At 34.9% G+C, this 24,586-nt stretch overlaps 1 protein-coding gene across 3 annotated transcripts in view; it reads right to left on the minus strand.

The window, feature by feature from the left end:
• Positions 1 to 22,436, minus strand: part of ATF7IP (activating transcription factor 7 interacting protein) — a 126,045-nt gene extending 103,609 nt beyond the window's left edge. For 2 of the 3 annotated variants that reach the window (XM_035028175.1, XM_035028174.1), the window contains exon 1: positions 4,554 to 5,055. In XM_035028175.1, the coding sequence (XP_034884066.1) occupies positions 4,554 to 4,570 (17 nt within the window). In that variant the 5' untranslated portion in view covers positions 4,571 to 5,055. Of the gene's footprint in view, positions 1 to 4,553; positions 5,056 to 22,281 lie in introns of those variants that run through there. The other variant, XM_035028176.1, reaches the window with a different exon arrangement.
• Between the last annotated feature and the right edge of the window lie 2,150 nt (positions 22,437 to 24,586).

Consider the following 24,586-nt stretch of genomic DNA (forward strand, 5'->3'; position numbering starts at 1 on the left):
TGCAGAATGGCATTAAGAGCTTAAGTAATTTATTCAAAACTATACAATTACTTAATAGCAGTACGAGACAAAAATAATCATTTCCTGACTTCTATACTAATAGTTTCCACAATGCATGTCATGATACTTCCATGTCAGCAAAGAAAAGCAACAGGTCATACAACTCTCCTGGGTAGTAGCACCTGGTTTACTATAAGAAAGGCAGAAGTCCTTAGGCAGGTGGAGAAGCAACTCCTCAGATATGGTGTTAAACTCCTTTTACATTAAACTCAAAGGATTCACTGAGTCAATAAGCACTTTTTTCATCGTTTCCATATTCACACATTAATGACTAAGAACAGACTGCTACAAATTACTAATAGAGAATTCTGTGAAAGTTCTAACTTGAGCAATTAAAAAAAAAAAATCCCTTATTTGAACAGACTTTAAACTTTCTCCCAAATCACTCTCTTTTGGGAGTGTGAAGAGTTTGGAAAACAGGAGAGTCAGTGTTTCCTGTGCAAGTTAAATGCTTTTTCAATTTCCACTGAAGTTTCCTCTAACTTAAAGCCATTTTCCAAAAAAGAGTAAGATTTCCCTGGAGTTAGCAATGTCATGGTATACATGAATGCTAAGAAGCTGGCTTTCACTCTGGAAAATGTGGAAAATCACATCACATCATGATCATAAACTACCATGTTTCCTGCATCATCAAAGTAGTCTCAACATAGTTAAGACAGTGAATGTTATGTAAACAAAAGCAAACTTTTAAGAAAAATAACTTTATACTGGCCTCTAAAATTAGTCTAGTGCAGTTAAGAAAACTTTCTACTAGCAACTTTCTCATTTTTAGTGCTAAGACTTCTCAACTCAACCAATTTAGACACAAATCTTTTATAAAATGTATTTCATTTACCTGTTGGTAAACTGTGTATCTTGAATATATTTTTTCTTAGGCAATATCATCATTAAGAACATCAATATGATAAACAGTGGTATCTTTAACGCTGTCATAACATTTAAAGAAAAGAGAACCTATTATCACATTAAAAGACCTCAAGGTATTCGTGTTTCTAATTACTATTTCTTTACTCTCTTCACTTTCATTCTATTGTCACTTTTTGCTGATGTCACTGGATCTCCTTCAATCAGCACCATAGTACTCTAATATACAGAAATCAGGACAAAGCTGAAGATTAGCAAAGGCGCCATATCTTCTAAATAAATGGTCTTTACACGTGCAGTCTCTCCTACCAAGTAAAGTAGGCTAGACTTTACTTATGCTTACTTTCTTCTAGGTTAGAAGCTATATTCTAAATATAAAAGGCTGCCAACAATCTGTCAAGTAGAAGAGGGATTTAAAAGGAACAATTTAGCTTTAACAACCAGAGTAATAGACCAGTGGCTAAAGTATCTGTTGGCTGCCAATTTGTGGCTACTGAAAGAAAACTATACTGTTCTTAAGATTCTCATTTGTACTGAAACACAGAAAACTCCAGGCCCTGAATTCAAGTCTTCTCTTTAGAGAAATTATTTTCTCACTGTATATTTGGAGGACTCAGTCAGACTAGAATTGAAACATTTCTCCCATTTACTCCCTTAATTCTGTAATACCAACATTCTATATTGGCTTTACTTAAATAAACATATCTACCATATCCACATACAGCAAAAGGTGGCTAATCTATGTAACAGAATGGGATCAGTAGTACAAACATGAATACTACATATTACCAAGTGGATATGGATGTACTACTATCAAGTCAGTACTTCTTGCTTCTGAGCATGAGTTATATAAGAAATTTCCCATACTGTTTAAATATACCACATTCCTCAATCCAATCACATGTGATAAAGTACACGACATCTGAGAAACAAAAAAACCTGAAAAGCATTCAAACTATTACTGGAAAATCAGCATGCAGAATATTTCATGGTACTCTTCAAAAACATTATTCTCAGTATATCTTTGCCATATAGATAGGAATTTTTTCCCATTTTACAGATGAGGAAACAAGAGTCAGAAAATGGAATGAGATGACCAATATAAGAAGAAAGTAGTAAAAACAACTCAAATCTAGGTTTAAACTCTTAGTCAATTTCTTTCACTATCTCAACATTTTCCTTACAGGCTTATGCTTAATGAAATGGCTCAGGAGAAAGGATAAACAAATAGGGAGCACAAAAAGTGACAAAATAATAACATTAAACCTTAATTATCCAGCTCCCAGATTTATCATGCCTTCAATTATTCAGCCTAATAGCTAACCTGAAATTCAGCATGGACAATTTGAAAACTGTCACCAGTCCCAAAAGTAATAATCCCACTGAGGTGCAGTTTATGCTTATAGTTGCAAAAATGCAACATGGCACTGAAAGAATTAGCAATAATATCCTGAGTAACCACATTGTTGGTGTTTCCCCATGTATAAGTAAAATCAATAGAGTCTCCTTGTAGAGGGTGAAGGTAAATTTTATAATCCACAACAGAAGACAAAAAGAATGGATCATTAAAATTTCCCCAAGGTCTTACTCTGAAGATCAACATAAATTGGTTCCATAATTTCAACCTAGCCAATTTTTCTCTAGCAATAAAGAACAAACTGAGTGGCTGGCTTACACTGTATGAAATATTTGAATACAGTAAGCTGTTCATACTATGAGAAGCATGAAAATAATGATGATTAAGGGCACAGCACATTCACTTCCTATGTCATACTCACTCTAAGGCAAAACCTTACTGAAAGGCACAATGGATAAAATCTCTCTCTCTCACAGGACTGAACTTGTTGCTCTTCTCTTTTGGGGGCAAGCTCGTATTATTGGATTTATATAAAGTAATGTTCAGGTTATTAGAATCCATTATATCGCATAAAAAGAGTCCTAACAACTTCACAAAGGAGTAAGCTAATGAAAGAGAAATAAACATGCTAAAGCTGTTGATGAAACTGAACTAGTGATCCCAAATACATGTGAAGCCACTGAATAAATGACCAATGATTAAGTTAAGAAAAAAATTATTTTTTAAAAAATTAGAACAAATATAAATGCAATTTTGTGGCAAGGCAGCAATTTCAAATAACTGTTAAATCGTGTAACTATAGATCTTTAACTTCATGAAATTAAAAAAGAACATAAAGAATTCACATTCTAGAATACCTGTCAAAATGAATTCTACAGTCCCTTACCACCTGAAGTTCTACAACTAAGCAACCTAGATCCTGACACTAATACAAGATTATAATTGTGATATATGATCTGGTTTCAAACTTTTGTTTTCATCATAACAGCCTAATTGTTCTCATTTTATTAAATAAGCTTATATTAAGTAAATGTAATACTTTAAATTATAAAGTAAATACAAAAAAATAAAATACCATACGTATCCCTTTTAAATACAGGGGTCCTTCATAAGAATTTAATGTGCAAAAGTTGCTGTTTTCTAAAGTTCAAGACTTACTGTTCTATGTAATATTAGTCAGGGGTATATTCATAATACTCTTAACAAAACTGGAGAAATGTACTATACCATTTATAAAAAAATTTTAGTAAATACCACAATTTAAGCATTAGAGCTTAAACTTTCTGCTATCTGAAATATTATGTGAATAAGAATTTCATTCTCCTAACTCTCTGGGTCACTGTGGACTTACTATATCTCAGTAAGTGTTTCAATTTCAGAAGAATGTTAAGAAAGCTTTTTGAAAATTGTGAAACTAAATTTACAAAATCATTGAATTACATTATTTTTAAGTATACCACAGGTTTAAACTAAGACTAAGGTGGGCATCAACAATATCAATTAATCAAAACAACTTGAATATTTATTTCAGCTCTGTTGCATTAAAATTCATTAGCTAGAAAGAAAAGGGGTATCCAGACCTAGATGTGAATTTGTTTCTAAATTCAAAATCTGAATCTGAATGACAATTTAAGAAAAAAATAATTAGAATAAAAAGTTAGCACCCTTAAAAATGTGAAAGAAGTGAATGGCCAAGAGGAGGCAGCATAACAAGAAAGAATTAGAACCCAGTACAAAAAAATAACAGTGTTAAAAATTTTTTTTCTTTCTCTAACTACGACTTATATTCAGAGAATTAACATTCTTCCCAGAAAGCTACCAAACAACAGCTCCAAAACACACACACACACACACACGCACACACACACACACAGAAAAATCTCTTTTCATGCAAAACAAGGCTTATTTATGGCTTCTTCCCCCCCCCCAAAAAAATCTATTCAGTACATGTACTGTTTTTAATTTATACCAAAAAATATCAAGCAAACTAAAATATCCAACACAAAAAGAATATTAAGTTAATTAGGACCAGAAAACACTATTGTAGTGATCAAATGCTCTGGCAATGACAGAACATAAGATGGGGAGAAATTACAGGAATTTAACCTTTGACCTCACCATCCTATGTACTCTTTTCATAAAAGAAGCTTAAAGCAAACACTTCAACTTCTTAGCAAGCAAGCTCTAAGTTAACCTTGCTATGTAAACTCAGTAGAATTCAAATATTTTTTTTAATTAAAATGTTCAAAGATAAAGAGTAATTGGTTCTTACCTCTGGTCCTGGTGCATGTGCCAAGTCTCCTCACTGGCATAGTTGCTGCCTAAGCAGCTACAAAGACTAGGTCAGCAGCCATTTTGAGACAGCTGCACTGTCTCAGTTGCACTAAAGTGTAATTAAGATGGCTGCAACGTGCACTCAAGAACTCACACAGTGAAAACTCAGCTATGTATCAAACAAAGCCCCTCCCACTTTGTCAGTCTGCAGGAAACTGAACACAGACAACAGCTAATGCATATACTGCAACAAACAATGCAGCTGCTTAGGACACAGAAACCAGAGAAGGCAGCAAGCCAGTTTTGTAACACAATGCCTGTGAATCCGGACTTGCAATACAGACTTTGGGCACATCCAGATCCCAGACAGCCTAAAGTCCATGCCACATATTAGCAGTTACAGAGATAGAGCCAAATCACACACAGCAAACACCAGGGAATTTGCTTGAAAGAAAGCCTCCATTTCAGTCCAGAAAAAAAAAAAGTCTGCTCAAGGCCCTTTTTTTTTTTTTTTTGCCTTTTATAGTACTTTTATCATGAAAAGAGTGCCAATTTTTATAATTTCTGGAAAATTAAGTTATTTAAATCCTGATAGTCAATTTCCATTTATAGAAGGCTAATTAAAGATCTTTTTCCCCACAGAGTCTAAGCCCCAAAGTACTCAAATCTAGCAAAATGGTTAAAGCTTGCAGTCAAATTTTTGAATCTTGACAATAATTTAAATAACTGTGGGGAAGAGACTAGAGTCATTAGAGCTATGATGGCAACAAAGCTTATTTTGAGTAATCTGCCATAAAGATAAAAACAATTTCTTCTCTTTCGTAGTCCAGATGGCCACAAAGACATTTCTAGGTGAGTGGTTTGGTCCCAGGGCAAATTAAATTTCATGCCCTGCCACAGACCTCCCAACATTCTAACGTGAGCAAAAAACAAATAAAAATAAAGAATGTAGACACCCCTGGGGGGAAAAAAGCAAATAGGGAGAACAACAGAGTAAAATTCAGTCTAAAAGTGGGTATATTAACAAAACAAATTTGAGAGAGAGCCCAACAAATCTGTCCGTGGCAGTAACCCACCCATCAAGAGAAGAGAAGGACAAGTGCACAGAAAAAACCTGTTTGCTTGATAACTCATAATCATCTAGGAAATCCACCTTTTCCTTCTCTTTTCCTTGGTTTACCTTCCTAAAATCTAGCTGCCCTATGTGATCTCGTGTCTATCCACCACACAATGTAGATATTTACTAAAATTCGTTAAGAGTATAGGGAAGTGGGAGGGGTATAGCCAAAAGGAGATTGGCCCCATAAGTTGATAACTGTTCAAGCTGAGTGATGGGCACATGGAGTTGATTATTTCTGTATATATTTATAATTTTCCATAATAAAAATTTTAAAATGAAACAAAAATAACTCAGCTTTTTTTTTTATTTAAATTCAATTAATTAACTAACTCAGCTTTTTAAAAGATCCTTACTTATTCTCCAAGAGGCAAACTGGATAATATAATGTATGTAAAAGAATATTCAAGTACTACACTAGATAAAAAAAAAAGTTACACTTAACCAAACCACATTAATTCTTCAAAAAAATAACATTCTCTGAGGGTCACTCAAATTTATTCCTTAAAAGCAAGAGGTCGGTAAACTGGAAAAGATTCAAACAAGATAGACATTATTGTAGCACTGAAATGGGACTAAGGTTATTGGGGAGACAAATAACCAAAACTTTTAAAGCTGCCAAGGCAGCTTCCGATATTCAGATAGTAGATTTTTTGGATGTCTGTTCTACAAAAATTTAAATTATGTAACACACCTTCAAATGTACCTTGTCCCATTCTCCTCACCCTAAGCCTCCCCTGCCTTGCCAAATACCTGCCCAATGTAAATCCTAACTACTTTTTTCTCAGTCTAAGTTTTCCTGAGCAAGCTAAGTTGCTGGCTACTACTATTGGCTATAAGAACTACTTTTCACCCACTTTAGATATCAAAGTAAAAGACATACATTCCCTCATTGTACCAATTATCCCCCAGCCACTACAATCATTTTACTACCAATTTACTAGATTTTTTCTAATATCCCAAGGCACAGACATAAAACAGTAACTATACTGATTATCTACTTTACACACGGCACTTAGAAGACAAAGTAGTAGGGAGATATATTAATATAGATCAAGCCTTCAGATAAGTTTTACATGCATTACTTCAATTAATTCTCACAGTAATCCTACAAGGTAGGTATTACCTCCAATTCATGAGTGAAGGAAACAGGCTCAAAGATTAAATAACTTCACAAAAGTACTAGGAGCTGAAATACATGCTAGACTACACTCAGTCTGGGCCCATAGAGCTTCCTTCACCCATCCCTTCCCACACTGGTTCTGTTTCTACACATCATGAAAATGGTTTAGAAAAGGAAAATGGTTAGGCTGTTATTCAGGTAACTGGTGCCACTGCCAACATGTTTCACTCTCTATCCCAAAGAAACAATCCTAGTTCACCAGATAAATCCTATTTAGGACTCAACCTAAATTATCTCATCAGTAACAATCTTTTCCTTACTCTCTTTTCCCTTTACTATACCCATCCCCCAAGCCAGGTATAATTTCACTCTCAAGATCTTTTGTGCATACCATCATTATACTTACCATATTTCATTACTTCTATCTTTATATATGAGTCCCCAAGGACAGAAATCACATCTTAGTTCATTTTCCATTCACTTCCATAGTGCAAAACACAGTATTTGCTCAAAAGATGGTGAGTTGAAATTAATTCCCAGTGTTTTCATTTCTACCACAAAAAATCTCAGAAAATTCTATATCGTTAAGAACCTTCATTTTCAGGATCTCAACTCTTACTTTCTAGGAAAAAGTTGTCAACTAATAACTAAGTTTTTAGCCTTGGTCTAATAAAAAGCCTCTGTACTTTAAAACCCAGGGTGTAGGGACACCTGGGTGGCTCAGTCAGTTAAGGGTCTTGCTCTTGGTTTGGGCTTAGGTCATGGTCTCAGGGTTGTGGGATCGAGCCCCGCATAGGGCTCCATGCTCAGCTCAGAGTCTGCTTGAGATTCTCTGCCTCTCCCTCCGCCCCTCCCCCTGCTCATGCTCTCCGTCTCTCACTCTCTCTCTCTAAAATAAATAAAATCTTTAAAATCCAAGATGGAAAAAATACCTTTTGTAGAGCATTTTTCAGCTTTTAGAGAGTTTTTACAGGCAATACACAGAAACTACTATATGCTTAGAAGAGCTGAACTCTAAAAAGTGTCTATAAAAAATTATGGAACGTAAGCCTATTATTTACTTTTAAATTCTTAAATTTTACTAAGAAAGAATATTGTTTGATTATATATCATATAAGAAACTTATTTTAGATAGGATCAGTCTTAATAAACGGAATCACTGTTTATTTGTAAAAGCAAACACATTTGGAAGCTATTTCTAATGTCACATAAACATTTCCATGATTTTCCAATGTTTTAGCTCTTCCTAAATATAAACTAGCACTTTTCACATATTTTTTTCATTTCAGTCTTACAATGATCCTGTAAAATAAAAGTGTTATAATTTCAAAGTTTTATGAGCAGAGAATGTAACCATTTGTGAGGGGTCGCGCAAGTGACAATGAGAATTGGAAGAGAATTAACTATAATCAACTACTATAACCTTTTATACACATATATCATACTATTAAAATACTTTGCATATACAAAATATTAAAAATTCCATGGAACCTAAATAAAAGGTTTCACTGTATTACAGAAAGTAAATACTTTTATTTAGTTAATACACTTTAGTTACATATTACTACCAACCTTATACATACAAAGAAAACCAACATTAAAAGGATGTTAAGATAATGAAATGAAAACACCTAATCTCACTCCCTCAAATCCCACTAAAACTTAGTAATTTTGAAAGCATAAATCCTAAAGAATAAGGAGAAAAGTAAAAGAGAAAAGAGCTAAAAGATTTGGGGAGCTGGAAAATAAGCGGAACTATTGGTAACTAATTTAGCAGTTCCCCAAATATCACATTCCATGCTTCACTGGGGACAAGTACCAATTTAAATTACATGACAGCAACTTCAAAAGACACAGCAACTAAAAGAACTAGGCCAACTAAGGTGAAGGGAGCAAACAGTAGGATGGTGTAACTAAAAAAGGGAATACTAGTGAAAGCATTTTGCGAATCAGTAAGATACACTAGATATCCTCACCACATTCCACTGAATACCTCCTCTCCCCAATCCTAGCAAAAATATGAAGACAACATCCACAGTTAAAAATCAGAGTAGCATACCAAAAAGAGACAGATTGAGTGCTTACTGCAGAGACCCCTAGTCTTCTTCTTCCATTAATCTTCCAAAATGCTGACAATCAGATCTTTATTCCCCATGTATGAAAATGGAAAACTAGAGCAACGCTCTCTGATCCCCTCCCTCTTTGGGAGCTTTGTACTGTCACTCAATAAACTTTGCTTTACTATCACTCAAGATAATGGAAAACTATTCTCTGGGGGTATCTAAAAAGCACAAGACCCAAGATCTTAAGGTCTTGGGAGCTCTCAAAAAACTGCCCACCCAGATAAACCAAAGAGAAGTTAAAAGCTGACAAATGTAGATATTCCAATCAACGCTTTTTTTCAAAATTTTTAAAAGATTTTATTTATTTGTCAGAGAGAGCACGCTCACACACATGCACAAGCAGGGGGAGAGGCAGGCAGAGGGAGAAGCAGGCTCCCCACTGAGCAAGAAGCCCAATGCGGGACTTGATTGCAGGATCATGACCTGAGCTGAAGGCAGATGCTTAACCAAATGAGCCACCCAGGCATCCCTCTAATCAACTTTTTAAAAAAAATTTTTTAAGAGAGAGAGAATGTGCACAAGCTGGGGGGGTGAGGGTGTTCTGGGGGCAGGGGGAGAGGGAAAGAATCTTAAGCAGGCCCCACACCCAGCGCAGACCCCCATATAGGGCTCAATCTCATGACCTTGAGATCATGACCTGAGCTGAAATCAAGAGTCAGATGCTTAACTAATTGAGCCACGTAGGTGCCCCTCTAATCAACTTTTTAATCTTCCACAACATATAATATAGTCAGGCAAGGAAGAAAAAGGCACCTGATTAAAGTCTAACATGGAAAATAGACACCAAAAACAAGCCAAAACAAAAACAAAAAAACACAAAAACTATGCAAAAAAAAAACTTCAAAAAAATTAATATCCACAGATAAGAAAAGATGTTGCAGTCATGTGTCAAGAATAGAATATTAGTTGGAGCACCTGGGTGGCTCAGTCGTTAAGCATCTGCCTTCGGCTCAGGTCATGATCCCAGGGCCCTGGTATCCAGCCCTGCATCGGGCTCCCTGCTCTGCAGGAAGCCTACTTCTCCCTCTTCCACTCCCCCTGCTTGTGTTCCCTCTCTCGCTGTCTCTCTCTCTCTGTCAAATAAATAAATAAAATCTTTAAAAAAGAGAATAGAATATTAGCAGCACCTGGCTGGCTCAATCAGCAAAGGATGAAACCTGATCTCAGGGTCATGAGTTCTAGACCCACATTGGGCATAGTTTACTTAAAAAAAAAAAAGTAGAATACTACAGGCAAGGACCAAAAAGTAGAAATGATGAACATGATAGAAAAAATTAAGAACTCAGTAGAAGAACTGGATGATAAAGTTGAAGAAATCTAACTGAACAAAAATACAAAGTTGTAAGTAAGAGGGAAATAAAATCTAAGAAAAGTAGAGTACCCCTCCAATAATTCACATTGGAATGACAGAATGGCAGAAGAAAGGTATCACCAATGAAATCATTTAAGAAAAAGTTCCAAGACTGAAAAACAAGAGTCGGCAAACTGAAAGGGCCTGATGAATGCCAGCAAACAATGATAAACAGATCCACATCAAAGAATTACAGTGAAACTGCAAAACACTAAAGACTATTAACAGAGTAACACTTCCAGTGAGGGGAAAATCAGAAATAAGAATGGCTTCAGATTTCTCAGCAATAAAAGCAAAAAGATAATGAAACAGTGCCTTTAAAATTCTGAAGAAAAATATTTTCCAACCTAGATTTCTATACCTAGCCAAATTATCAATCAAGTATCTAAAAATATAGTGACAATATTCACACACTCCTGGTTTCAAAGAATATACTTCCCATTTACTCCTTCTCAAAAAGTTACTAGACAATAGGGTCTCCTTCCCCTAATGACAGAATAAACCAATAAGAAGACATGATACATGGAAAACAAAGGTGCTACGCAAAGAATAAAGGAATTCCCTACATGGTAAATATAATTCTGATCACAGCAGTGTCCACATGTAGAGGGCAACTAGGCCAACTGTAGCAATGAAACTCAAACAAAAATGAGTTAAGATCCTTGCTGCCACCGTACCTGAGGGAGGTTTGTCTACTAAATAAACATCAAAAGATCCTTAGGTAAAGGACCATACCAAATCATCTTAACTATTACTATTATGTAGAAGAGACTCCAGGATATAGGCCTCCTGGTATAAAGTTGACATTACCTTCATGAATCAACATCTGTCATAACTATACCAAGAGAATGGGTCAGGATTTCTATGATTCTGTTGGTCCAGTGCAGACAACTTTGTGTAAGTAGATTACTTAACCCTAATTGAGTAAAACAATAATTACCTAGGACTAAATGAACTGATTTAACTATGGGTAATATTTTTAATGGTTATATAGGGAAAACTCTTCTTAATCTATCTTTAACCTTCAATTTAAAATGTACTTTGTATGAATAATAATTTAAATAATATCTTGATCCAATATCCTCAGAATTCCAGGGGAAAAAAATAACTTGTGAAAGATCTTAATATGGGTTATAAGAAGCCACCAGAACAATTGAAGAGCAATTCTGTAGAAAAATACTGAGTATATTGATTGGCCTTATCTAAACTGAATCTTTTTACTTTTTTACATAGTTCCAATAAGAATGTTTTCCTTCCTATCAGGATAAAACTGGATAAATCAAATTGGTAACCATGACTACAAGAGAAATGTGACATTTAAAAAGAGAAAGCTTATAATAAGGTATGACAGGGAAAAAGGACTGCTCCTCAAATGTAGAAATGACTGCATTTCAAATGTAGAAATGATGCCTAGTAAGTCCTCCCAGAACCTAATTTAGTAGGTCTTCTTTAATTTATAGATTCCCAGGTTTAATAGGAATAAAGAATATCACTCTTCCCAACTGACAATGATATTGACAAATATGGAAATCTCAGAACCATAAGACCCTAGTTTTAAGTACTGCAGATGAAAACTCATTGAGATGAATTAGATGGCTCTTGGTTCCTGATCTTGTAATCAAGCAGATAAATAAATTATTACACTTTACAAAACGTCTAGACAGAAGTTAACTCTTAAACCTCTTGTCAAACGTATGTAGTTTTGCTAACAAGACAATAAGGAAGTCTTTCGGTATTAAACAACTTCTCTTTAGACCTGTGTAAATAAAGTATCAAAAAAAAATAAAGAATAAGATCATTAAACAAACTTATGTGGTCAAATTTGTGTCTTAAGCGGCAGGAGCTTGGCCACAGGAATGGTTATGGAAGAAAACTGACACTTTGTTTTGCCTCAACTTTGAGTGAGCATGTCCACCAAGTTCCATACCTGTAAAGTAAATAAAGGGGGAGGGAGCACTTTGCACACTGGGGAGGGAGGGGAAAAAAAAGCATATGTGGATCTAATCCCCAGAATAAATGATTTCATCTCTAACTTTGGCAATAATGATTATCTGAAAAAAACTGAAAAACTTTGAAGATAAATAATTAATGTGAGAAAATGGCTGCTTCTTTACCATGAAGAAGCTTACTGTAAACTTAGTAAATTTAGTAACTTCACAGGGCTTTTGTTAAACACCTTCTAAAATAAAACCGTCCTAAATCTAGACTCCTTCAACCTTTGCAGATACACTACTTCTTTAAATGCTTATTTTGCCCTACTAGTGAGTGGTATCATAAAACTACTTTTCTAAATTACTTTTTAAACTTTTTAATTCTAGCTCCAGTAATCAAGAATTGTCATCTTCTATAAATCTCCTGCATTAAAGGGCTCTCTATAGCTGCACCTAGCTGCCTCTTAAATATTCATGCCTGACTAATTGATTCATCAATTGACTGAAGACAGAGAAGAAAAATGTGCCAAGAAAAATTGCTAACCATTTTTTATATCTAATTTCATTTAACCCTCACAACCACCCTACCAGGTAGGTGGTACCACCATTTTATATTAATACAACTGGGAGATTCTAAATGCCCTGATTCCAATATAAAATTACTGTTCTTTCCAGATCACCATATTACTGATTTCAGGAAAATTCTCTGCATTTTTCTTTCTTCATTTTTGCTATCTCCCAACTTTTAAATCACTTAAGTTTGGTGGGAAAGGAAAGAATTGCACAAACTTAAAACACAAAATAATTATGTCATTCCATCTTTTCATCAAAACCTTATTAAGTTGCATACATTATGTCCTGCAGAGTTATATCTCAGAAACTTAATAATAGGTAATCAGCAATGGTGTTTCCTTGTTTTCTTCTATTTTTTAATGAATGAATGGAAGAGTTTTTTCCTAAAACTTGACTTACAATTTGTAATTTTTCATATGCGAAGTGCCTGTAAAATCTTTTGACAATTTATCCAGTGGGTGCTTAAGGATATTATGTATTTAATTACTTAGAAAAAAAAGTCTGACATCTGTGGATAATCATGAGTTAAATGAAAAAAAGCAACTAACATATCTTACTTCCCTTTCTTGCACCTCCACCTAAAACAAAAGGGTTCTAGTCTTTCAATAAGCAAATATTTATTGAATATTAAGGAAGGCAATGTGGAAAGCAATCTTATACTTTTAATAGTGGCCTTATCATTCCAAATTAGATGGGGTTTTTCTTTAAAATGTGACATTTGCCAGACACATCAATAAGATATAATTCCTAACTGCAGAAAGCTTATGAAGCACTACACAATTATAAACATAGAAATAGAAAGGAATAAATGCCTTTAAGTGAGACAGGAAGTAAAGCAGAGTGTTAAAAAAAAAAAAAAAATTAGATAACTTCCAGCTAAGAATAACAACATCCTTTATTAGGTATATTATGTAGGCACCATGGCAGCACTGACTCTTACAAAAATCAAGGCTCTTATGTCTGTCGTATACCAGGGAGCTATTCAGAGTTCTCCAAACACACTACCTTCTTTCTCATTTCTGATACTCTGAACACCCTATTTATTTCCTTTCCTGAGAATATCCTTCTAATTCATCCCTTAAAATACAATTCCCCTAAGATTTCCTTGATCTCCCCCTATTACAGTTTCACTTTCTGTGCCTTACATGAATACTATTTCTTTACTTATATAGAAAGCTGCTTTTAATTACTTATTAATCAAGTAAGTTTTACCTATATGCAAAGAATTTACAACCACGATCTTTTTACCTGTGTACATTACAAGGTCCTCAAAAATCACATTTTCTATCTTCAATATGTATATTTCACATATACAGTTACAAAAAAAAATAGGATCTGGAAAGATGATAAAAACATAACTTCAGGGCACCTGGCTGGCTTAGTCAGTGGAGAATGAAACTCTTGATCTCTGGGTCATGAGTTTGAGCCCCAAGTTGGGTGCAGAAATTACTTAAAAATAAAAAAAAAAAAATTAAATATAAACTCAACTTTGAGATTAAAACAAGTAGTTCAAACAATTGTCATTCACAATTGTCATTACCCACAGTCCTTACCCACAATCTTTCATCCTTTTAAAATAAGCAAGTTAACTGGCAAAGTTTAAAAACATTAAACTGAATAAATGACAAAAATATTACAGTGAAATTTTAATATTAAATTAAAATCCCAATCTTGCAAAGCTAAACATGACTTTAATATGTTTGCAAAGTCACGCAGAAAGGGGAAGTATTCCACCAAATAAGGTAAATATAATAACTAGAATCTCAACCACAAATCATGAATACAAAGCTCTCAAAATTCCACTTCAAAGGAAGATATAGAGGGGTGCATGGGTGGCTCAGTCAGTTAAGCGTCTGACTCTTGATTTTAGCTCACGTCATGATCTCAGTTTCATGAGATCAGGCCCCACACTGGACTCCACACTGGGCAGGGAGCCTGCTTAGGATTCTTGCTCTCCCTTGCCCTCTGCCTCTCCCCTGTTCTCTCTCTCTCAAAAAAAAAAAAAAAAACAAGAAGAAGAAGAAGAAACCAAGGAAGACATAGAATTTTAACTATAACTCTTAAAACAAAAAACTAGTTTTCAATATCAAATTATGAATTACTTTGAGAGACTACTTCTCCAGCTTACTTTTATAGCAGAAAGGGCTAGTTGTTCCCTAACACCCATTTCTTTTGGTTTATAAAATTCCTTAGGTGAGCACATGGTTGCCCACCTAGATACTACATTAACCCAAGCCTTCCTTTCCCAACTAAGTATGTTCCAATGACTAAGTTCTCACCCATAAAACATGAATCAAAATGATACGTGCCATTTCCAGATCATATTCTCAAAAGAATGAGGTGTATACTCCCATTGCCCTTTCTCTCTTGCCCCTGGTTGGTTAAACTGGGGAGTAGCCATGTTCAACCTGGAACCATATGTTAAGTCAAAGCCACCTTAAACCCGAAACAGTCTTTTTCTGTATTGTTACAGGAGAGAAATAAACATTTATCATCCTTAAACCATGGTAATAGTCTCACAGAGCAGTTCAGCCTTTATTCTAATCCAATTAGCTCCTGACATTTAACACCTAATAGGAAATAAGAAAAAATTTCAAAGATATTCTCTTTCCTCTTCCGTATTTTTCACTTCTTCCTTTTAAATCACTTAATCTAATAAGGGTAACAGGGCAGATACATTCCTACTAAACTCCAAAGCCTGAGTTGAGAATGAGCTGAAGCAGTCACATCATTCACTGTTTCACCAAACTTTCTCCTGGTTCTCAAAATGGCAGATTCTATTCTCACCTTCTAGGTTTACCTTTTTACAAACTGGACGGCATTATCTTTGACAATTACTGACTCAAGGAGAAATCCTTTAATGGCTCTGTCAGTTCAGAGAATCACTACTCTAACATTCGAGTCAAATTCTCATTAGAATGTAAAAGTGCCGGGCGCCTGGGTGGCTCAGTTGGTTAAGCGACTGCCTTCGGCTCAGGTCATGATCCTGGAGTCCCGGGATCGAGTCCCGCATCGGGCTCCCTGCTCGGCAGGGAGTCTGCTTCTCCCTCTGACCCTCCCCCTCTCATGCTCTCTCTCTCTCTCTCAAATAAATAAATAAAATCTTTAAAAAAAAAAAAAAGAATGTAAAAGTGCCATAAAGTACTGGACACATAATTCCTAGGTACCCACCCACCAAGACAATAATTCCCCAAAGAGCACAGGGCTATACAAACAACAAAGAAAGGGACAAAGAACTGTACAGTAAGACATTATGACAATACAACCTCACATCATACAAAGGGGCCCTCCCTCCCAAATTAAAGGGTATACAGCTAGTTATTCCTAGTTATTTAGATACAAAGTGACAAAGTATTTTTATAATATTCTGAGCAATGAAAAACTACAGACATGAGTAAATGAGTATTTTTCATGATAAAGTTAATAAGTCATCTTCATTTCTCAGACTTTCATATTTACATAGGTCCAATTAGAAAGTCTCTGAGAAAAGCACTGTCAACTGTACCCTTAGGCCTATCACATTTTTTGGAAAGAAGCCAAGGAGATGCCGGAGTCATTCTCTTAAAGACTCAAAAATGCAAATGATCAAAATTCAAAACTGAAGACATTCACATTGTACAAACAAGCACTGGTGCCCTGGCCTTCTCATTTTGCAGGCATTAAAAAAATGAAAATGCTGCGCAGCACTCATACTGTCTATTTCCAATACAAAATGGGTTTCTACCATTTAACTTGAAGGATATATAAACAAAGTTTAATTTTTTGGAATTCACATTTCTGTTTTAAACAAGCCAAAATGACTGGATAAACCACTGACTTACTCTTTAGATTTCAAGACAATCTGAGAAAGAACACTGCAAAATCACTTTTAAAGTTTTGTGCTCTGTAAAGAACATAATGAGGTCAAATGGGCAAAAATTTCAAGAGAAGCTCCACTAATGGATGGGTAATTTCTAGATACCCTAGGGAACTTACAGGGACTATGGCTTCCCAGAGCTACTTGATGATTTTTTGTACTCTACCATTTACAGTACGTTAAAACATCACCTAATTTTTACCCATAATAGACCCCACATGCGACTCCCTTGAGAAAGTACATATGCCCATGTATGAATCTTAAAAATTACAATAGAAGCCTTTCGAAACTAAATCATACAGTTCTTTGCCTTCTTAAACATTCTCTATGACCCAAAATCCTTAATAAGATCATCAGTTACAATAATGAATATGTTACAAAGACTGATTCAGCTCTCGGAATACTAAATCCCAAACTAAATGACCTCAAAACTAAGTTTTTAGGGGCACCTGGGTGGCTCAGTTGTTAAGCGTCTGCCTTCGGCTCAGGTCATGATCCCAGGGTCCTGGGATCGAGCCCCGCATCGGGCTCCCTGCTCAGCGGGAAGCCTGCTTCTCCCTCTCCCACTACCCCTGCTTGTGTTTCCTCTCTCGCTGTGTTTCTGTCAAATAAATAAATAAAATCTTAAAAAAAAAAAAAAAAGTTTTTAAATTTTTGCTTCTAACACCTGAAACCTGACCCCTCTTCACTATCAAGATGCTAGCCAGCACTTCTTGCTCCTATCCATATGTTTCTCTAGTAGCACTTCTCCTGTTACTATTTTGCTCTTCCTCACCTATTATAGTCTAAAAAACCAAGTATCATACTTTGTCAGAACTAGAGAAAGTTTTCAAGTAAGAGCAAAGGTCTCATAAAAAAAATAAAATATGCAAATTTCTGTAAATGGTTTTGCTTGGAAAAGACCCAAATATGGGAATTTTTCATTTAAAAAGTTTGATAAGAGCCAATAATATCTTAACAATTGATTTCTGCCTATTTCCTAGATTTATTTTCATGAAACTCATCAGCACAAAGAAAAGATTTAGTGGACAATGAATTTATACTAGTAATTAGGAAAACATCCTTATGAGAGAATAACTTACAGTTACCAAAGAGACTAAAAATAAAGATGTGATTAGGCTCCATCCTGGCCAGAAAAATGAATAATTTTTCAACATTCCTCTATTTAAAAAAAAAAAAAAAAAGGCTATGTTAAAGAAAAATTTTGGTTTCAAATGTTGTAGAACTCTTTAACTTGCCAACCTATTTTCCCACTTCTAACTTCATACTTGCACTATTTTCATATCACCACGTCCTAAGGCAGATTAAAAATAGAAATGCAGTCCTATATCCTCTAACAATTTATCCCTATTAACATTATATCAGCACTAGGAAACAAGTAAAATAACACCTTAATGAAAAGTAACAGATACCACAAATTTTCCCAGTGTTCTTTAAAAAAGGAGATTTTGTGGAATCTGCAGGAAGTGTATTCTATTCATGAGTAAAAAAAAACGAACAGTATAAAGATGTAAACTCACCCCAATTTAGGTTTAATGCAATTCTAAACAAAACTTCAAATAACTGGCTTTTTAAAAATTTAACCAAATGAATCTATAAAGTTCATCTGCAAAATCAGGGAAGACTAGCTAAGAAAATTGAAAAGGAATTATGAGTATTGCCCCTCCACATATTTATATAGTCTACAGCACTAGAGCAAATGAAACAATACAGTACTGCTATATGAATAAGGCCCAGTGCTTGTTAACCTGCTTTTAGATTTTAGATTACATGATTCCTGTCAAAAGCTGATGAAAACTGTAACTCTTTCCCCAGAAAAATGCACATATGCACACTCACATAAAGTTGTATACATCAAGGAATCCATGGAACGATCAAGGATTCTTCTTAAAGCCTATCTATAGGAACTCCTGAGGCCAATGGACTCCAATTTAAATATCCCTAGTAAATGAAGCAGAACTATAGCTCAAACCTAGTAACTTATGACCAAAATTAGCAACTCAAAGCAGTAAGAAAAGAGATCACCAAAATAAAATTCTAAGAAAACTAGGTATTTGGAAAAACTGGAAACTAGCAACCCATCTTCATACAATAGGGCAAAATAAACACCATACAGATTAAAACCATATTTTTTAAGATCATTACAATATGTAGAAAAAATAAGCAAAATAGGTGAATATTTAGTTCATCCCACAACAGGTCAATTTTCTAGGCAAAGAAGTCCTGGAAGAAATCACAAATAAGAAAAAAAAAAGCAGTACATTAGACTACATAAAAATGGAAAACTTCTGAATATATAAAACCGTAAGCAATTTTAATAGTAATAAAAACAAACAAAAAAAACCTGCTAAAAATATGAATAGCAAAGGGCTAGATAAATAGCTGTTACCAATAGGAAAAACATTAACATCCACCATAGAAAAATACATTAAAAAGCCTCAAACAGCTAATTCACAAAAATGAGAAAACTGCATTTATAAACATTAAAAAGTTCAACTTCACTAGTTATCAGAAAAAAAAAAAAAAAAACAACAACTAATGAGCTACTATTTTTCAGCCACCAAATTGATGGTGGTATGGAAAATGCTTTTCAAAAAAACTAAGTTTTTATTAATTGTGTAAATTACTTTAAAAGCCCTTTGAAGCAGTAATTTCAAAGAAATATTATGAGACGCAGTTCATGACTCATGCGCAAGGATGTTCACTGTAGCATTATTTGTAACAGAGAAAAAGACAACAAACAAATGGTCAATAAAAGAAATGTTTTGTAAGTCACAGTACATTCTTATTAGAGATAACAATATTATGTAACCACTTAAAAACATTCGAAAAATATTTCATGATTTAGGATATTTTCAAAACACAGTATTATGTAGCCATTAAACATTTTCAAAAGAATATTATATATTAAAAAAAATCAAAGTATTTTTAAAAGAATAAGGAAATGGGAAAATGTCCATATATGACACTGAATTAAAAGAATAGGAATGAAATTATGGTCCAAATGAAAAATTAACTGATCAATATTTATTGAGCAATCCATATTTATTGATTGATCCACCATGGAAAAAAAAAAATCACCAAAACATTTAGAGTGTTTATTTCTAAATGTTGCTAATTTTCAATACTTTCCAAATGTGCTATAATAAGTAAAAAAAAAAAAAAAGTATTTAAATATATGTATCATATATTCAGATCATAATTTTTAAAAAAAAGACAATTTTAATGGTTTATGGCTTAAACAAACCTTTTGTCTAAAATACATTTTGTGGGCGCCTGGGTGGCTCAGACGGTTAAGTGTCTGCCTTCGGCTCAGGTCATGATCCCAGAGTCCTGGGATCAAGTCCCGCATCCGGCTCCCTGCTCCTTGGGAGCCTGCTTCTCCCTCTGCTTCTCTCTCTCTCTCTGTCTCTCATGAATAAATAAATAAAATCTTTAAAAAAAATAAAAATAAAAATAAAATACATTTTGTGATATTTAAAATCTACAAAACTAAAAAGGTTTTAAATGACCCCAGTAACTTAGTATTTGTTCCATAAGTAATCTAGTCTTAATGTTATATATGTTGCATATGTGCCAAAATTTTGTGGTATCATAACTACCAAACTAAAATTTCAAAACACCCTTGTTATTGAAAGAACAATAATAAACAAATAGTGGACAGTCAGACAATTCGTTGGTCTTGGTTTTCCAAGTTTATAGAAGTGTATTTGCCTTTCTAACAAACAGTAAAATTATCTTACTAAGAAATATTTACATTATACATTACGTTCCTCAGTGTTTTCAAGTACTACAATCTTCAGCATTAACCTAAGAGGCAATCATTTGTACATTCAAATGAAAACATAAGCTTAAATATACAAACCAAAATATTTCACTTTTCTGGAAGTGCAAAGTGTACCATGCCCTAAGATCAAAGTTCTTTTCTTAACTTAAATATGTATGTGTATATAAATACACAAAAATAGAGCTATAGACAATACAACATATTTTCAACTCTAAACATCTGAAATAATGTCCCAGGAAGTGGGGGAAGGGTGTGCTGGGTAATCCACCCCAGAAGTATAAAAAGGGAAGAGATTACACAACTGCCCTCTAAATATATTTCTGTGTATAAGAGTCCAGAGGTCCAGGAATTATATGAACGGCTAATTTTCTGTTGAGAAAAAAGAATTCTCTTTCCTATCACTCCATTCTATCTCATATGTGACGTCATTTTTAAAAAATCCACCAACCAAAACTATTCCTTTCAATAACATCTACTTAATACTAACGGTACTTGCTTTGGGCAAGAAAAACGTCCCTAACCAACCATTATAAAGTACTAGCCACTTCTTCATTTGGCAGATGACTGATTTAAACTTAGTGTTATATAACCAACCAAGAAACCAATTACTGTACACACAAACCACAGGTGAAGTTTATGAAAACCAGTTACAAATTTTTAGCCCAGTAAGAAATAATTTGCACAACAGAATTGTATCAAATTGTGTAACACTTATTCCAGGGGTGTTATATAAGATTCAAATATAGTGACACAACCATTGTAAACTAAAATAAATCAGTAGCATACTTACAACTACCTTCTTTAAGAAATGAAAACTAGGAGCACTAAGAAATCAAACACAACTGTATCTCATACACACGTATATGGGGCGTTTTTTTTAAAGAATCAACTGATTCTTTTTCATTGATGGTTAACTTTTTAATTCTTCATAAAGGCCTCAGTTTAGTTAGTTCTTTGCAGAATCCTTTATAAGAAAAATTTACCAACCAAATTTTATTTCACATAACAAATAAAATGCTAAAAAAAAAAAAAAAGACTTAATTTTAAAAGTCAGAGTAACAAAAATGTCCAAACTGAAGCAGTTATGGCCAAGAGCTCAGAGACTGAAAAAATCTAAAACTCAAATGCAAGTAGTATCAGAAGCACACAAACTGATAAAATTAAGACTTCGTTAACTTAGATTGAGATTTGATTTTTCCAATACCCTTTCCCCCTCATATTTCCAAAACTCAAATTGTTTCTGTTTTGTAAACATTCCCTGATAAGAGAACTGGTAAAAATAGGGTTAAAAATGTATTTACAAATATACAGTTCAATTAAATGTACTTCCCCTGAGACCACCACTAGGTGCTGATCTTTATCTCCCTAAATATAAACTTGAAACCAGCAATACCCTAAAAGTGAAATTATAATCGAGAACCACAAGTGACAATCATTTTTACAGAAAATTAAGTTCACAGCTTCTCAGAGAATCGGAAAAATATAAAAAGAGTTTGAGGTCGGTATAAGAGTAAAACACAAGAGAAACGTTTTCCTTGAAAAATGTGGGAATTTGAGGATATGAAAATGAAACTCCTCAAGAATGAGGAAAATTAAATCTAGAACCCAAATGGCGTCCAACAAGAACATTAGATCTTGAAAATGAATATTGCGCTTGCGCAGCCACCGCCCCGCCAGCTGCACAACTGCAGCTAGAGCCCGACCCGCAAGATCACGTGCTCCCATGCAGCGCCCGCCCGCAGCTCCGCAACCGCGCAGGCGCACACACAACTCCCGCAGCCGCCATAATGCGGTCTTGACTCTTCATAAATACAATAGTAATTTAAGAAAATGTGGTTATAACAGCCCCTAGGAGTCACATATACCTTTCGGGGCGGGAGATGAGGGAGGGGGAACCAAGTTCCTTCCTACAGAGCCGTTCCGCGCAACCGTCCTCAACGCGGCCGCTTCAGTATCGCGCGCTTCAGTCGCCGCGCCGCCGCTGCCGCCGCCGCCTCCGCAGATTCAAAAACAAACCCGCTTCTCCCTTGCACGCGCCGGGCCGTTATGCAAATTGATGTGGGCGGGGCTACATGGTCGTAATATTGGCCACGCCCATGGTACTAACAGCCAATAGGCTCTCGGCTCAGCCGTTCCCCATGCAAATCTCCTGGTTTTTTATTTGAATGAGGGAAATTGACCACGCCTCCTGCCTTGGAAAGGAGAAGGAAGTCTGAGGTGGTGGCGCTGCGCCTTTCAGTTGCAGTGTGAGGTGTGTTTTGAGTGGAGCTCCGCTCAACCAGTGAGTAGCACTTTGTTAGCGCCCTCTATGAGCTTTAGGAAAGAAGGAAGGAAATAGGTAGGTGAGAGTTAGAGCTGAGAGAAAGCTTTTCGGGAAAGGCTGAAGTGTATTTGTTCATCATTTATATTAAAAATTCACAAAGTATATTTTAAACTGAAGTAATGAGAGAAAGGCGAAAACACATCTTTTCTTTCAGTTTTGTGCCAGAGCTAGCACTTCCAATCATACCCTTCCACCGGAAGTTATATCCCTTATATGCAATTTTATATTAGGAGCCAGTCCCTAATGAAGGCCATGAGATGTAGTGGAGAAGGTGCTACTCAGTTTGGTGGGAGATCTGGACTCACGTCCAAGTACTCCTGCCTTCTTGCCTGTTTCTTGGAACACGTGTGTTGACACAATTTTCTCATCTCTAAAATGGTGATAATGCCTATGATTCAAATCGGTTAAGAGAACAAAATGACAGGATAAATGTGAAGGTGTTTTGCAAAGCAAGAAGAGCGTGACAAATAGATAAGGTTTGGTTATCTTGTTTTTTAATGTAATTTTCCCTTTATTCATTCAGTTTTTATTTAGCAATCACTGTTCTAGAACTATATTAGGCACCCGTCCTCAAGAAATCTATACTGGAGGATATAAAAGTAAACAGGACATTTGTGTAAGTAATAAGAAATTAGTGGAGGGTGATTAATACTTATTTTTAGAATTTGGGTCTTTCAACTTAGTTGAAACAGTGGGTGGCTTTAGGAGAATCACCTAATCCAGAGTTGGAGAATCAGTAATGCCTTCCTAGAAAAGGTGAACTCTAAAATGAAAACTGATTTAAAAGATTTTTTGCCTAAAAACTGAACTTCATTGTAGAACAATGAGGGATCACTTGAAAGGTAATAAGTCAGGAAATAACACAGATTTGCATTGCTTTATTGCTAAGCGTTGTAAAGTACTTTGCACAGAACATTGTACATGATTGTTCAAAAGAATTATAAATACAGGCTCAATGATAACATTATATATTATAATTTATTTAGTACATAGGTGCTCAGTTATATATATATATACTCAAATTATAAATATTAATATAGATATTAAAAGCTTCACTCTATAATAATAAGACAAATGGGATTGGAATAATAGAGCCCATCAGGTTTCACTTTGTATGTTTTCTATAAACAAATAAAAAAGAATCATGTTTATAATAGTTCACTCTCAATTGTTTAGACTAATGCCAAAGGGAAAAATAATTCAGCATTAACTCACCAGTTAGTCAATTTTCATAGATATGCTCATATTTTAGACGTGCCTCCCTAAGACTCTAACTAGACAGCTTTATTGTATTTGAATCTCCCCAAATATACTCAACCACACCTTTATAGTCTCTTCAGCCATTCCACCTGCTGGTTGGCCTAACCAATCATTTATTTGTTTCATTCCACAAGTACAGTATTTATTATGTACTCACACACTATTCTAGGCCCTAAAGATGTCCAGAGGAAATGACACTCCCTCTAATGGGGAAAGAAACATATATACAGATGAACATTATTAAATCATTACTATAAGGGCACCTGGGTGGTTCAGGTGGTTAAACTTCTGCCTTCAGCTCAGGTCATGATCACAGGGTCCTGGGATCGAGCCCCACATCGGGCTCCCTGCTCAGCGGAGAGTCTTCTTCTTCCCCTCCCTCTGCCTTCCCACCCCCCTTTCCCCCCGCTCATGTGCCCTCTCTTTCGTTGCGCTCTCTCTCTCAAATAAATACATAAAATCTTTTTAAAAAAACAAAGAAATCATTACTACAATGAAGATATACTCTAAATATAAAAGAAATACAGAACAAGAGGACCTAAATCTTCCTCATAGAATATAGGAAAATTTCTTGCCTGTTTCTTGTA

The sequence above is a fragment of the Mirounga leonina genome, unplaced genomic scaffold (genome assembly GCF_011800145.1).
Source record: "Mirounga leonina isolate KUSES-001 unplaced genomic scaffold, KU_Mleo_1.0 Mir_201, whole genome shotgun sequence".
In the NCBI taxonomy this organism is placed as follows: domain Eukaryota; kingdom Metazoa; phylum Chordata; class Mammalia; order Carnivora; family Phocidae; genus Mirounga; species Mirounga leonina.